We start from the raw sequence: 13,237 nt of genomic DNA on the forward strand, positions 1-13,237 counted from the left end.
CCAACTCCTTTACAGATCCAGTACTTGATACATGGTTGTGCTGACCTGTAAAAGATGTATGTGTTATTAAACATATATTGCTTGTGATTGTATGTATGTATTTAGGCACCTATTGGTGACGCTGTGCTGTTGTTTGTTGAGGTGCAATACAAATTTCCCGAAAGGGACACACAATGAAAAATAATGATTCATTATTATTATACAAAATCTGCGCTCACCTGAATTTCCTGATTGCAGAAGTAAAATACCACACTAAGACATTATACACTACGGACGGTTTCCAAGACTAGATTAAGCCTAGTTCAAAAAAGTGTTCTACATTTAAAACATGCTTTAAAGTCCGAGACTAAGCTTAATCGGTGTCTGGAAAACCGACCCTACAACAACTAACGGAGATCCACAAAAGCTGTTCCGAACCAGTACTTTAGTGAGTAAGCGGTTTGTTAAGCCTGCTCTGACCTTTCCCTCCTGCAGGGTTGTGCGTCGGGAGAAGGAGGTCGCAGAGACACAGTTTGAGGTGGCCGAGGTGGAGACAATACGCTACAAACAACGAGTTGAACACCAGGACCGAGAGCTGAAGGAGCTACAGGAGAGCCTCAATGCAGAGAGAGGAAAAACTACAGGTGAGACTTGAGAGGAAGAAAGACATGAGGCTTCTGAGCTGCTGTAGATCTCGGAGACAGTGGTCTGAAGTCATTGCACACACAGCTGGGATCTGTAACTAAATAGTAGTTATATGCTTATAGAGAAAGCGTTGACAATTTTCTGTTGCATTAAAACAGGTGAAATTGTTTGTTGTCTTGGTGCAGTTTGTTCTGTAAAATTGGCCATTGACCTCTGATAATATGCTTTTTTTTGCCCTGTAATAGCTCAAATTATTTTTGTGTTCGCGCACCAACTCTCCTCTCACCTGTTTCCCTCTCTGCCCCCCCAGCTGACCGTGAAGACGATGGCGCTGCACGATGAAGAAGAGGATGGAGAACATGAACGTGCTGGTGGAGACCAACAAGGTGCTGAAGGAGGAGAGGCTGGAGCAGGAGCTGCACCAGACCCGGATTCAAAGTAAGGACTATACACTTTCTGTTGAGTCTTTCAAACATCCCCGTTAGTAATTGGTACTCGCAACAGGATTTGTTTCTACAGATGCTAGTCAACTGTAGTAATAGTCTTCAATGTTTAATAGGTATCCTTGTGTTGTTTTCTGAACCAGTCTGTTGCCTATTGACCACATCCCTGAATATAAATCTGGTACTTCAGACATTTTAATAGTTTCATAAAACTCCATTGCTTTGATGCTGTACACTAAGAACCCTTGCTTCTATACAAATACTGACAAAGTGCTCTTATGCTCATGTGAAGTGAGTGTTTACCACCATCTCCCTGTCTTTCCCAGATGCGTAAGCTAGTGGCGGACATCCCTCCCCTGCAGGACTCCAACTCTTGAGCTGAATGAGAAGAATGGCATGTTGCAGGCTGACAGTCACCAAGGTTTGTCCCAGGCTTTTTAACATCACTTGAGTCCTACACTTGAGTCTAAACCTAGAAGGTGGGGTCTGATTGTGATTGCATGTGTATCTGCCCCACAGCACCTTGTGAGCCAACAGAAAGACACGAGCCAGGAGGAAAAAAAGAAGCTGCACTCTGAGAGGGAGGCCCACCTCAAATGCATCCAGCAGCTCTCTGAGGAGGCCGGGAGACTGAAGGCTGAGATGGCCAGGTCAGTACACACACGCCTCACAAAAAAAAAGACATCACAATTGGTATTCAATTCCTTATTTTTATTTATATTAAAGACAACTGACATTATCAAGCCTATTGTGTAACAGTATTTTCTAAGGCAAAGAGGATTAGGTAAAGCGTCACTATGTTAGCTACATGAAGTAGCTAAGAGAAAACATTTAATGTAGCCAAAGATTATAGGGTCCCCTAGGAAACACTGACCAAAACTTTGGTTCCTACCATGTCACAATAACTCCCCCCTGGTATTTTCATTCGTTCTCATGTCAAACAATACTGTATTCAAAGTGCCCACTATTATATTTTAACAATATAATTAAAATAATAATTATATTTCCATAGTTCCAACAGTTCAACCAAGTGTTTTGATCTAAATCGCAAGTCAAATCGCAATTGCAACATTTGGTTAAAAATAAGGTCTCGAGTTTTTGCCAATATTGTGCAGCCCTATGTGGCAGTGTGGAAATGATCTCAAATGAGTGAAGAAAACTCAGGAAATTATTTTTGGTTAAAGTTTAATTGAACAGTATAAAACAATCAGAATGGAGAAAGACCCATTGAAATCACTTAGGAATGTACAGTGCATTCGGGAAGTATTCGGACACATTGACTTTTTCCACATTTTTTTACTTTACAGACTTATTCTAAAATATATATACACTGCTCAAAAAAATAAAGGGAACACTTAAACAACACAATGTAACTCCAAGTCAATCACACTTCTGTGAAATCAAACTGTCCACTTAGGAAGCAACACTGATTGACAATAAATTTCACATGCTGTTGTGCAAATGGAATAGACAACAGGTGGAAATTATAGGCAATTAGCAAGACACCCCCAATAAAGGAGAGATTCTGCAGGTTGGGACCACAGACCACTTCTCAGTTCCTATGCTTCCTGGCTGATGTTTTGGTCACTTTTGAATGCTGGCGGTGCTTTCACTCTAGTGGTAGCATGAGACGGAGTCTACAACCCACACAAGTGGCTCAGGTAGTGCAGCTCATCCAGGATGGCACATCAATGCGAGCTGTGGCAAGAAGGTTTGCTGTGTCTGTCAGCGTAGTGTCCAGAGCATGGAGGCGCTACCAGGAGACAGGCCAGTACATCAGGAGACGTGGAGGAGGCCGTAGGAGGGCAACAACCCAGCAGCAGGACCGCTACCTCCGCCTTTGTGCAAGGAGGAGCAGGAGGAGCACTGCCAGAGCCCTGCAAAATGACCTCCAGCAGGCCACAAATGTGCATGTGTCTGCTCAAACGGTCAGAAACAGACTCCATGAGGGTGGTATGAGGGCCCGACGTCTACAGGTGGGGGTTGTGCTTACAGCCCAACACCGTGCAGGACGTTTGGCATTTGCCAGAGAACACCAAGATTGGCAAATTTGCCACTGGCGCCCTGTGCTCTTCACAGATGAAAGCAGGTTCACACTGAGCACGTGACAGACGTGACAGAGTCTGGAGACGCCGTGGAGAACATTCTGCTGCCTGCAACATCCTCCAGCATGACCGGTTTGGCGGTGGGTCAGTTATGGTGTGGGGTGGCATTTCTTTGGGGGGCCGCACAGCCCTCCATGTGCTCGCCAGAGGTAGCCTGACTGCCATTAGGTACCGAGATGAGATCCTTAGACACCTTGTGAGACCATATGCTGGTGTGGTTGGCCCTGGGTTCCTCCTAATGCAAGACACTGCTAGACCTCATGTGGCTGGAGTGTGTCAGCAGTTCCTGCAAGAGGAAGGCATTGATGCTATGGACTGGCCCACCCGTTCCGCAGACCTGAATCCAATTGAGCACATCTGGGACATCATGTCTCGCTCCATCCACCAACGCCACATTGCACCACAGACTGTCCAGGAGTTGGCGGATGCTTTAGTCCAGGTCTGGGAGGAGATCCCTCAGGAGACCATCTGCCACCTCATCAGGAGCATGCCCAGGCGTTGTAGGGAGGTCATACAGGCACGTGGAGGCCACACACACTACTAAGCCTCATTTCGACTTGTTTTAAGGACATTACATCAAAGTTGGATCAGCCTGTAGTGTGGTTTTCCACTTTAATTTTGAGTGTGACTCCAAATCCAGACCTCCATGGGTTGATAAATTGGATTTCCATTGATTATTTTTGTGTGATTTTGTTGTCAGCACATTCAACTATGTAAAGAAAAAAGTATTTAATAAGATTATTTCATTCATTCAGATCTAGGATGTGTTATTTTAGTGTTCCCTTTATTTTTTTGAGCAGTGTATATATTTTTTTATCCCTCATCAATCAATGCACACTGTCCCATAATGACAAAGCAAATGCAGCAACGCTCCCCATGTAAAAAACCTGTCTGATTTAGAATGAATAATATCCAACAATACATTTTAAATTCTATGCGCTATGCATTTTGCTAGAATTTCACTGAAGTGTGAGAGGCCTCCAATTCTCGAAACGGACTGGATCTTTATATTTACCACTTGGGTCCTGTTTCAGTAGTAATGAAATCAGACCTTGTTGCGTGTCTGATAATCTACCATGTATATAGGATTGGTTAAAACATGCTAAGAATGGTCCTCTGAGTATATCAAAAAAGGTTTGGGATACCTCCACTGGTATGCCATCCAGCCCTGGAGTTTTCCCGGACTTAAAGGCTTTAATTGCATCAAGAAGTTCCTCCTTTGTAATTTGGCCTTCACATGAGTCTTTCTGTACAGATGTTAATTTTACATTATTAATAGGGGAAAAATCCATACAATTAGCTTCGTTTAGAGGAGATGGAGGAGACTGAAACGAAAACATGTACTTTACTTCCTGTTTCAAAATATAATTTGGTGAATCATGTAACAAGTTTCAGTAAATAATTTTTGGAAGCATTTCTATGTTGAAGATGAACAAATTATTTGTTGTGTTTTTCCCCATGTTCCATCCAGTTCGCTTTATTTTTTAATATGGACTTTTGATCTAAATTGCTTTTGTTTTTATAGATGAGTATTGAATTGCATGGCCTCTAAAGGCACATTTGAAGTGTCCCATACAATAAGGGGATCTGCTGTACCTATGTTATGTTGGAGGAAAAGGTCAGTTACTAATTCTTCTGTCCTAGTTAAAAACAAGTTATCACCCAATCAGCTTTGATTACATTTCCAATATCCTTGCCCACTTGGAAAATCTGTAAGAGTAATATATATATGCCAATTTATTTGATGGTCATTGGTTGAAATTGTATTTGTATGATTCAGAATTACCATGTCAACGAAAGGGTCAAATGAATGGATGTACTGTGCATCAGGTAAAATCTGTTTCACACGGAAACCATTAACAGTGGCAGAGTTAAATAAATAAATGCCATCTAGTTGACAGTTTTATCCAAGTCGACTTAGTCATGTGTGCATATATTTCTCATATGGATGGTCCCAGCGGCAATCGAACCCACAATCCTAGAGTTGTAAGCGTCATGCTCTACCAATTGAGGCACAGAGGGGTTGAAATTCACTTTAACACAAAAAATGCACCAATCACCCAGATAAGTTGTGACATGCAATTTTCCACTCACTCTGTTTCTATGTGTCATTTTAGAATGATAAAACACACACACACACACACACACACACACACACACACACACACACACACACACACACACACACGGGTTGGGAACAATTCATTCAGTTTCCAAGTCAAATTCAGAAACTGAATTGAAATGTAATAGCTGAGTAGGCTCAACTCGACTATAAAATCAATTATAAACTGTCCAAGAGATTTCTGTCCAAAAGATTTCTGTCCAGTAATTTTCTAATCCAGAATTCTCCACACTTGACTCTGTACATACTCTGTACTTACTCCCCTCCTCCATAGGACCAACGTGTCAGTGACCAGAGCCAGGTACAGAACCTGAGGGAGACCCTATGCAAGGTGGCCACCGAGAGGGAAGCTACCAAGAAGGAGCTGGACGACCAAGAACCTGGACATCCAGGAGAAGGCCAAGACCATCACGCGGGTCAAGAAGAGCGGCCGCCGTTACAAGACCCAGTACGCTATAGATGCAGCTCGACAAGGTGTGTGGGAGGGTGCGGTGGGGGTAGTGTTTGTGTGGGATCGGGGATTCGTGTGTGTGTTTGCATGCCTGTGTGTATATTTGCTGATCCTGCATGTTTTAACTTGTTTTAAGCTGTACCTGCACTTGCTGTATCATGTGTGTGCATCTACAATGACAGGGGCCAGTCAAACCTTTACTGACTGACTAATTCTGTTCCATTCTAATGCTATGCTCCTCTCCCCCTCTCATCCATCTCTTATCAGCTGGTGGCAGAAGCAGCAGCCAAGCCAGCCCAGGAGGAGGTGCAACAGGCTCAACTGCAGGTCCAGCAGGCTCAACTGCAGGTCCAGCAGGCTCAGCAGGCCTCGGACCAGGAGATCCAGAGCCTGAAGAAGTCCCTCAGCCAGGCCCGAGACCAAAATCAAAGACCTGGAGGGACAACTGGAGGACATACAGAATGTACTAGTAATGTACTTTGTGTATGGAGCCAGTGCCTCCATAGAGTCAAGTAAAGTTAGCATGCAGAAGGTAATTGTAGACCTACACAGTATGTATGGAGGCATTGAAGTTGCTCGTTCGAGAACCATCCGTTATGATCAGGTGACCCACCTCCAGGAGCAGTCTGCCCGGGCCCAGGAGGAGGTGACCAGGCTGAGACAGGAGGTGACCCGCCTCCAGGAGCAGTCTGCCCGGGCCCAGGGGGAGGTGACCAGGCTGAGACAGGAGGTGACCCGCCTCCAGGAGCAGTCTACCCAGGCCCAGGAGGAGTGGCCAGGCTGAGACAGGAGCTGCAGGAGAAGATGGCCCCGGAGGAGCCGCTATGGCAACAGATGGCCGACAAGAAGGAGAAGACCAAGAAGGCCTCCATGGGTTCCAAGCAGAAGCTCAACCAGCTCAACAGTAAGTCACATAGCTAGCTGCTTATATTGTCTTATGCACAATGAACAACATATAGTGGAATTAAACAACTATTTTTGCACACATTTGTCAAACTATGCAACACTATGACTTTGACCCCTACTGTATGGATCTCCTTATGTAGGGAATGAATTAGTGTCAGTCTCCTCAAACATAGCCGTCTGGGTGTTTGTGAGTGTTTATATACTGAACAGAAATATAAACGCAACATGTAAAGTGTTGGTTTCATGAGCTGAAATAGAAGATCCCAGAAATGTTCCGTACACACAAAAAGCTTTGTTTTCTCAAATTTTGTGCACAAGTTTGTTTACATCCCAGTTAGTGAGCATTACTCCTTTGCCAAGATAATCCATCCACCTGACAGGTGTGGAAAATCAAGAAGCTGATTGAACAGCATGATCATTACACAAGTGCACCTTGTGCTGGGGACAATAAAAGGCCACTTTAAATGTGAGTTTTGTCAAACAACACAATGCCACAGATGTCTCAAGTGTTGAAGGAGAGTGCAATTGGCATGCTGACTTTTATTTATTTTATTTAACCTTTATTTAACTGCAGGAATGTCTACCAGAGCTGTTGCCAGAAAATGTAATGTTCATTTCTCTACCATAAGCTGCCTTCAATGTCATTTTAGAGAATTTGGCAGTACATCCAACCGGCCTCAGACCACGTGTAACCACGCCAGCCCAGGACCTCCACATCTGGCTTCTTCACCGGAGACCAGCCACCCGGACAGCTGATGAAACTGTGGGTTTGCACAACCGAAGAATTTCTCCACAAATTGTCAGAAACCGTCTCAGGGAAGCTCACAGGCGTGCTCGTCGTCCTCACCAGGGTCTTGACCTGACTGCAATTCGGCGTCGTGGGCAAATGTTCACCTTCGATGTCCATTGGCACGCTGGAGAAGTGTGTGCTTCACGGATGAATCCCGGTTTCAACTGTAGATGACTAATAATGTGTTTGGCGCCGTGTGGGTCAGTGGTTTGCTGATGTCAATGTTGTGAACGGAGTGCCCTATGGTGGGGTTATGTTGTGGGCAGACAACGAACACAATTGTATTTTATCGATGCCAATTTCAATGCACAGAGATACCATGACAAGATCCTGAGGCCCATTGTCATGCCATTCATCCACCGCCATCACCTCATGTTTCAGCATGATAATGCACAGCCCCATGTCGCAAGGATCTGTAAACAATTCCTGGAAGCTGAAAATGTCCCATTTTTCTGTGGCCTGCATACTCACCAGAAATGTCACCCTTGAGCATGTTTGGGATGCTGTGGATCGACTTGTACAACAGCGTGTTTCAGTTTCACCAATATCCAGTAACTTTGCACAGCCATTAAAGATTGGGAAAAAATTATACAGGCCACAATCAACAGCCTAATCAACTCTGTCACAGGCGTCGAAAGGATTGGACCAAGGCGCAGCGTGTTGAGTGCTCATCTTCTTTTATTATGAGAGAACACTTAAACAAAATTAACAAACGACAAACAACAGTTTCGTAAGGTACAACGACTATACGAAAAAACAACCACCCACAAAACCCAAAGGAAAACAGGCTGCCTAACTATGGCTTCCAATCAGAGACAACGAAAGACACCTGCCTCTGATTGGAAACCATACTCGGCCAAACCTGGAAAACGAAACATAGAAAATTAAAACTAGAACACATTCCCCTGGAAACAAACAAACCCCAAAACACACAAAACAACCCCCCTGCCATGCCCTGACCATTCTACTATGGCAAATGACCCTTTTCACTGGTCAGGATGTGACACTCTATGCAAAGGAGATGTCACGCTGCATGAGGCAAATGGTGGTCACACCAGATACTGACTGGTTTTCTGATCCACCTCCCTACTTCTTTTGTTTTTTTAAGGTATCTGACCAATAGATGTATTTCTGTATTCCCAGTTGAGAAATCCATAGATTAGGGCCGAATGCATTTATTTCAATTATATGAACTGTAGTCTTTGAAATTGTTGCATGTTGCGTCTATATTTTTGCTCAGTGTATGTCTCTCGCATGTTTTTGTAGTCCAGATTTAAAGAAATGATTTAAATGATGTGAGAACTATCTGGGATATTTGTGTCATGACCTCTAAGATATATTTAGGTCATTTGATTCAATGAAGTATTGTGTGTGTGTGTGTGTGTGTGTGTGTGTGTGTGTGTGTGTGTGTGTGTCGGTGTGTGTCCCAGTTGCAAAGGTGCAGCTGGCCAAGGAGGTGGAGGACATGAAGCAGCAGCGGGAGGAGCAGGAGGTGCGTCTGAGCTCCCTCAGGTCCCGGTATGAGGGCCGTCTCCACCTACAGGACCGAGAGATCAGGGAACTGAAAGACCACAGCAACGAACAACCTCAGAGGGACGAGCCCCATGACCAGGGTAACAATAAGGTACAGGCACTGCACACACACACACACACACACACACACACACACACACACACACACACACACACACACACACACACACACACACACACACACACACACACACACACACACACACACACAGAGATACTTCCATCTTTCTTCTTCCAGACGCAGGAGCAGCAGCAGAGAGCTCCAGAACAGAGGCAGGTCAGCCAGAGGACTAACCAAGCTGCAGACAGGGGATGGTAGAAATATGTCTGAATCATATACACTTAAAAGAAATACTGGACACGTACCCAACTCTTAACACCATCCATAGTTTGTTTCTCCCGTTTCTTACCAAACAGTGGTTCTTCCAGCTCTTCAGAGCAGCCCCCCACCGCCAACATCAAGCCCACCCCGGTGTCGGGTGGTGACCCCAGTAAACCTTCCCCGATCCCTGGGAGCAAGTCCCCCCCCAGAGCCAGCATCCGACCCATGGTTCCCGTCACGGTGCCCACCCCCACGGCCACAGTCATGCCCCATACACAGTCTGACAGCCAGGAAGGTGAGAGGAGTGGCTCGATATTATAGATTCAGCATAAGATGGTATACTGTCCCCCAGGGCAGCAATAGATAGTATACTGTCCCCAGGGCAGCAATAGATAGTATACTGTCCCCAGGGCAGCAATAGATAGTATACTGTCCCCAGGGCAGCAATAGATAGTATACTGCTCCCCAGGGCAGCAATAGATAGTATACTGCTCCCCAGGGCAGCAATAGATAGTATACTGCCCCTCAGGGCAGCAATAGATAGTATACTGCCCCTCAGGGCAGCAATAGATAGTATACTGCTCACCAGGGCAGCAATAGATAGTATACTGCTCACCAGGGCAGCTGTAGATGGTATACTGTCCCCAGGGCAGCTGTAGATGGTATACTGTCCCCAGGGCAGCAATAGATAGTATACTGCCCCTCAGGGCAGCAATAGATAGTATACTGCCCCTCAGGGCAGCAATAGATAGTATACTGCCCCTCAGGGCAGCAATAGATAGTATACTGCCCCTCAGGGCAGCAATAGATAGTATACTGCCCCTCAGGGCAGCAATAGATTGTATACAGCCCCTCAGGGCAGCAATAAATAGTATACTGCCCATCAGGGCAGCAATAGATAGTATACTACTCACCAGGGCAGCTGTAGATGGTATACTGTCCCCAGGGCAGCAATAGATAGTATACTGCCCCTCAGGGCAGCAATAGATAGTATACTGCCCCTCAGGGCAGCAATAGATAGTATACTGCCCCTCAGGGCAGCAATAGATTGTATACAGCCCCTCAGGGCAGCAATAAATAGTATACTGCCCATCAGGGCAGCAATAGATAGTATACTACTCACCAGGGCAGCTGTAGATGGTATACTGTCCCCAGGGCAGCAATAGATAGTATACTGCCCCTCAGGGCAGCAATAGATAGTATTCTGTCCCCAGGGCAGCAATAGATAGTATACTGCCCCTCAGGGCAGCAATAGATAGTATACTGCCGCTCAGGGCAGCAATAGATAGTATACTGCCCCTCAGGGCAGCAATAGATAGTATACTGCCCCTCAGGGCAGCAATAGATAGTATACTGTCCCCAGGGCAGCAATAGATAGTATACTGCTCCCCAGGGCAGCAATAGATAGTATACTACTCACCAGGGCAGCTGTAGATGGTATACTGTCCCCAGGGCAGCAATAGATAGTATACTGCCCCTCAGGGCAGCAATAGATAGTATTCTGTCCCCAGGGCAGCAATAGATAGTATACTGCCCCTCAGGGCAGCAATAGATAGTATACTGCCCCTCAGGGCAGCAATAGATAGTATACTGCCCCTCAGGGCAGCAATAGATAGTATACTGCCCCTCAGGGCAGCAATAGATAGTATACTGCCCCTCAGGGCAGCAATATATAGTATACTGTCCCCAGGGCAGCAATAGATAGTATACTGTCCCCAGGGCAGCAATAGATAGTATACTGCTCCCCAGGGCAGCAATAGATATTATAATGTCCCCAGGGCAGCAATAAATGTATACTGTCCCCCAGGGCAGCAATAAATGTATACTGTCCCCCAGGGCAGCAATAGATAGTATACTGTCCCCAGGGCAGCAATAAATGTATACTGTCCCCAGGGCAGCAAAAAATGTATACTGTTCCCCAGGGCAGCAATAGATAGTATACTGTCCCCAGGGCAGCAATAAATGTATACTGTCCCCAGGGCAGCAATAGATGGTATACTGTCCCCCAGGGCAGCAATAGATATACTGTCCCCAGGGCAGCAATAAATGTATACTGTCCCCAGGGCAGCAATAAATGTATACTGTCCCCAGGGCAGCAATAAATGTATACTGTCCCCAGGGCAGCAATAAATGTATACTGTCCCCAGGGCAGCAATAAATGTATACTGTCCCCCAGGGCAGCAATAGATATACTGTCCCCCAGGGCAGCAATAGATATACTGTCCCCCAGGGCAGCAATAAATGTATACTGTCCCCAGGGCAGCAATAAATGTATACTGCTCCCCAGGGCAGCAATACATGTATACTGTCCCCCAGGGCAGCAATACATGTATACTGTCCCCCAGGGCAGCAATAAATGTATACTGTCCCCCAGGGCAGCAATAGATAGTATACTGTCCCCAGGGCAGCAATAGATAGTATACTGCTCCCCAGGGCAGCAATAAATGTATACTGTCCCCCAGGGCAGCAATAGATGGTATACTGTCCCCCAGGGCAGAAATAAATGTATACTGACCCCCAGGGTAGCAATAGATGGTATACTGTCCCCCAGGGCAGCAATAAATGTATACTGTCCCCAGGTCAGCAATAAATGTATACTGTCCCCCAGGGCAGCAATAAATGTATACTGTCCCCCAGGGCAGCAATAGATAGTATACTGTCCCCAGGGCAGCAATAGATAGTATACTGTCCCCAGGGCAGCAATAAATGTATACTGTCCCCCAGGGCAGCAATAGATGGTATACTGTCCCCCAGGGCAGCAATAGATGGTATACTGTCCCCAGGGCAGCAATAAATGGTATACTTTTAACCTGACCTTGAACCCCTATGTGTGTTAACCCCTGCAGGGCTGCAGTCCTCTGAAGGTGGAACCCTAGTTGATAAGTACATTTGATTTATATATTAAAGCAATTGAAATTCATATTTTTTATTTTCCTACTATGAGGTAGAGGACGAGGAGGATGATGATGACGACCAGGGGATGGGAGAAGAGGAGCGCTACGAGGGGAGCGGAGACACCAACGAGCCGTAAGAATTAGAGGGAAACGTGACGGTCCCTGAGACCTCGGAGCCTGCTTCAGAGTTTGAGGAGAGCATGGGAGCTACAGACTCCAGCTCCCAGAAACAGGCTGACTCACAGAGCGGCGAGGGAGAGATGGACTGTTATGTACGGGATTCATATTAGGAAGTCCCTCAGTTGTCAGCAGATGAAACACTGACGAGTTTTGTCCGACAACTGAGAGCATTTTGTATGACAATTGAGACTTCCTAATATGGATGCCGTATTGTGTAAAATTCATCTTTCACTTTCGAGGCTGGGAAAATAAACGGATAGTATAGAAACTTCGGGCAGATGTGTGTGACTTAGTGCCTGCTGTATCAGAGTCCGAGACGTGAGTCCTTTCCTCTGCTTCCAGGTGAGTGGAGCAGCATCACCACGAGTCCTTGCCCATGGCCATGTCCGACCCCCCCCCCCCCCCCCCCAGGGGACTACTACTACAGTACCTCTAGTACTACCACCGCCTTTTCCTTCTCTACCTCCTCTTCCTCCATCCCCAGCTTCAGCCTGGACCCCCGTCAGGGGTGCCTGCCCCAGTCCGTTCCCCGCCGACCCCCTGCCCCCACTCCTCTACATTCAGCCTCCTGGTCCTGAGCTGGGCCTGGGACCCCAACCCGCACGGGTAAGAACCTGATCCAGAAAAACATGGGCTTTCAGACGTAGATACAGATATTCAGATGTAACCTGTACTAACAAGCTTGATACTCAAATACAATACTCAAAATGTGCTCTGAATCAGCTGTGCAAAAACGTTTTGTTTAATTTAGTGTCCTTGTGGTTGTTTATCCCACAGAGGCTGTCTGCAAGTCAGGAGTGGCTTCGGGACACGTCTCTGAATGTCCTTGAGTGGCCCAGCCAGATCTCTGGAGAGACCTGAAAATAT

General features: G+C 46.0%; 1 protein-coding gene across 3 annotated transcripts; it reads left to right on the top strand.

Annotated features, from left to right (window-relative positions):
• The first annotated feature begins 513 nt into the window (after positions 1–513).
• LOC115156787 (nucleoprotein TPR-like) lies at positions 514–12,722 on the top strand. 3 transcript variants are annotated; one of them, XR_003868321.1, is made up of 11 exons: positions 514–623; positions 935–1,062; positions 1,394–1,488; positions 1,587–1,717; positions 5,569–5,768; positions 6,013–6,649; positions 8,872–9,065; positions 9,213–9,289; positions 9,392–9,591; positions 12,241–12,323; positions 12,713–12,722. XR_003868321.1 is itself a non-coding variant. In XM_029704470.1 (11 exons), exons 7-11 carry the CDS (start codon positions 6,550–6,552, stop codon positions 12,258–12,260), a joined length of 591 nt encoding a protein of 196 aa, XP_029560330.1. In that variant the 5' UTR covers positions 514–623; positions 935–1,062; positions 1,394–1,488; positions 1,587–1,717; positions 5,569–5,768; positions 6,013–6,277; positions 6,371–6,549; the 3' UTR covers positions 12,261–12,478. The 3 variants fall into 3 exon arrangements, 2 of the variants coding, with proteins under 2 accessions (XP_029560330.1, XP_029560329.1); XM_029704470.1 differs by lacking the exon at positions 12,713–12,722 and having other exon boundaries at positions 6,013–6,277; positions 6,371–6,649; positions 12,241–12,478; XM_029704469.1 differs by lacking the exon at positions 12,713–12,722 and having other exon boundaries at positions 12,241–12,478.
• Positions 12,723–13,237: the final 515 nt, after the last annotated feature.

Source organism: Salmo trutta, chromosome 21 (genome assembly GCF_901001165.1).
Source record: "Salmo trutta chromosome 21, fSalTru1.1, whole genome shotgun sequence".
In the NCBI taxonomy this organism is placed as follows: Eukaryota; Metazoa; Chordata; class Actinopteri; order Salmoniformes; family Salmonidae; genus Salmo; species Salmo trutta.

Excerpts from the sequence above, each read along its gene's own strand:
- LOC115156787 (XM_029704469.1), top strand. The coding sequence starts at position 6,550 with ATGGCCCCGGAGGAGCCGCTATGGCAACAGATGGCCGACAAGAAGGAG. Across the intron at positions 9,066-9,212 it reads ATGACCAGGGTAACAATAAG|ACGCAGGAGCAGCAGCAGAG; the intron begins GTACAGGCACTG and ends TTCTTCTTCCAG. Across the intron at positions 9,290-9,391 it reads CAAGCTGCAGACAGGGGATG|TGGTTCTTCCAGCTCTTCAG; the intron begins GTAGAAATATGT and ends CTTACCAAACAG.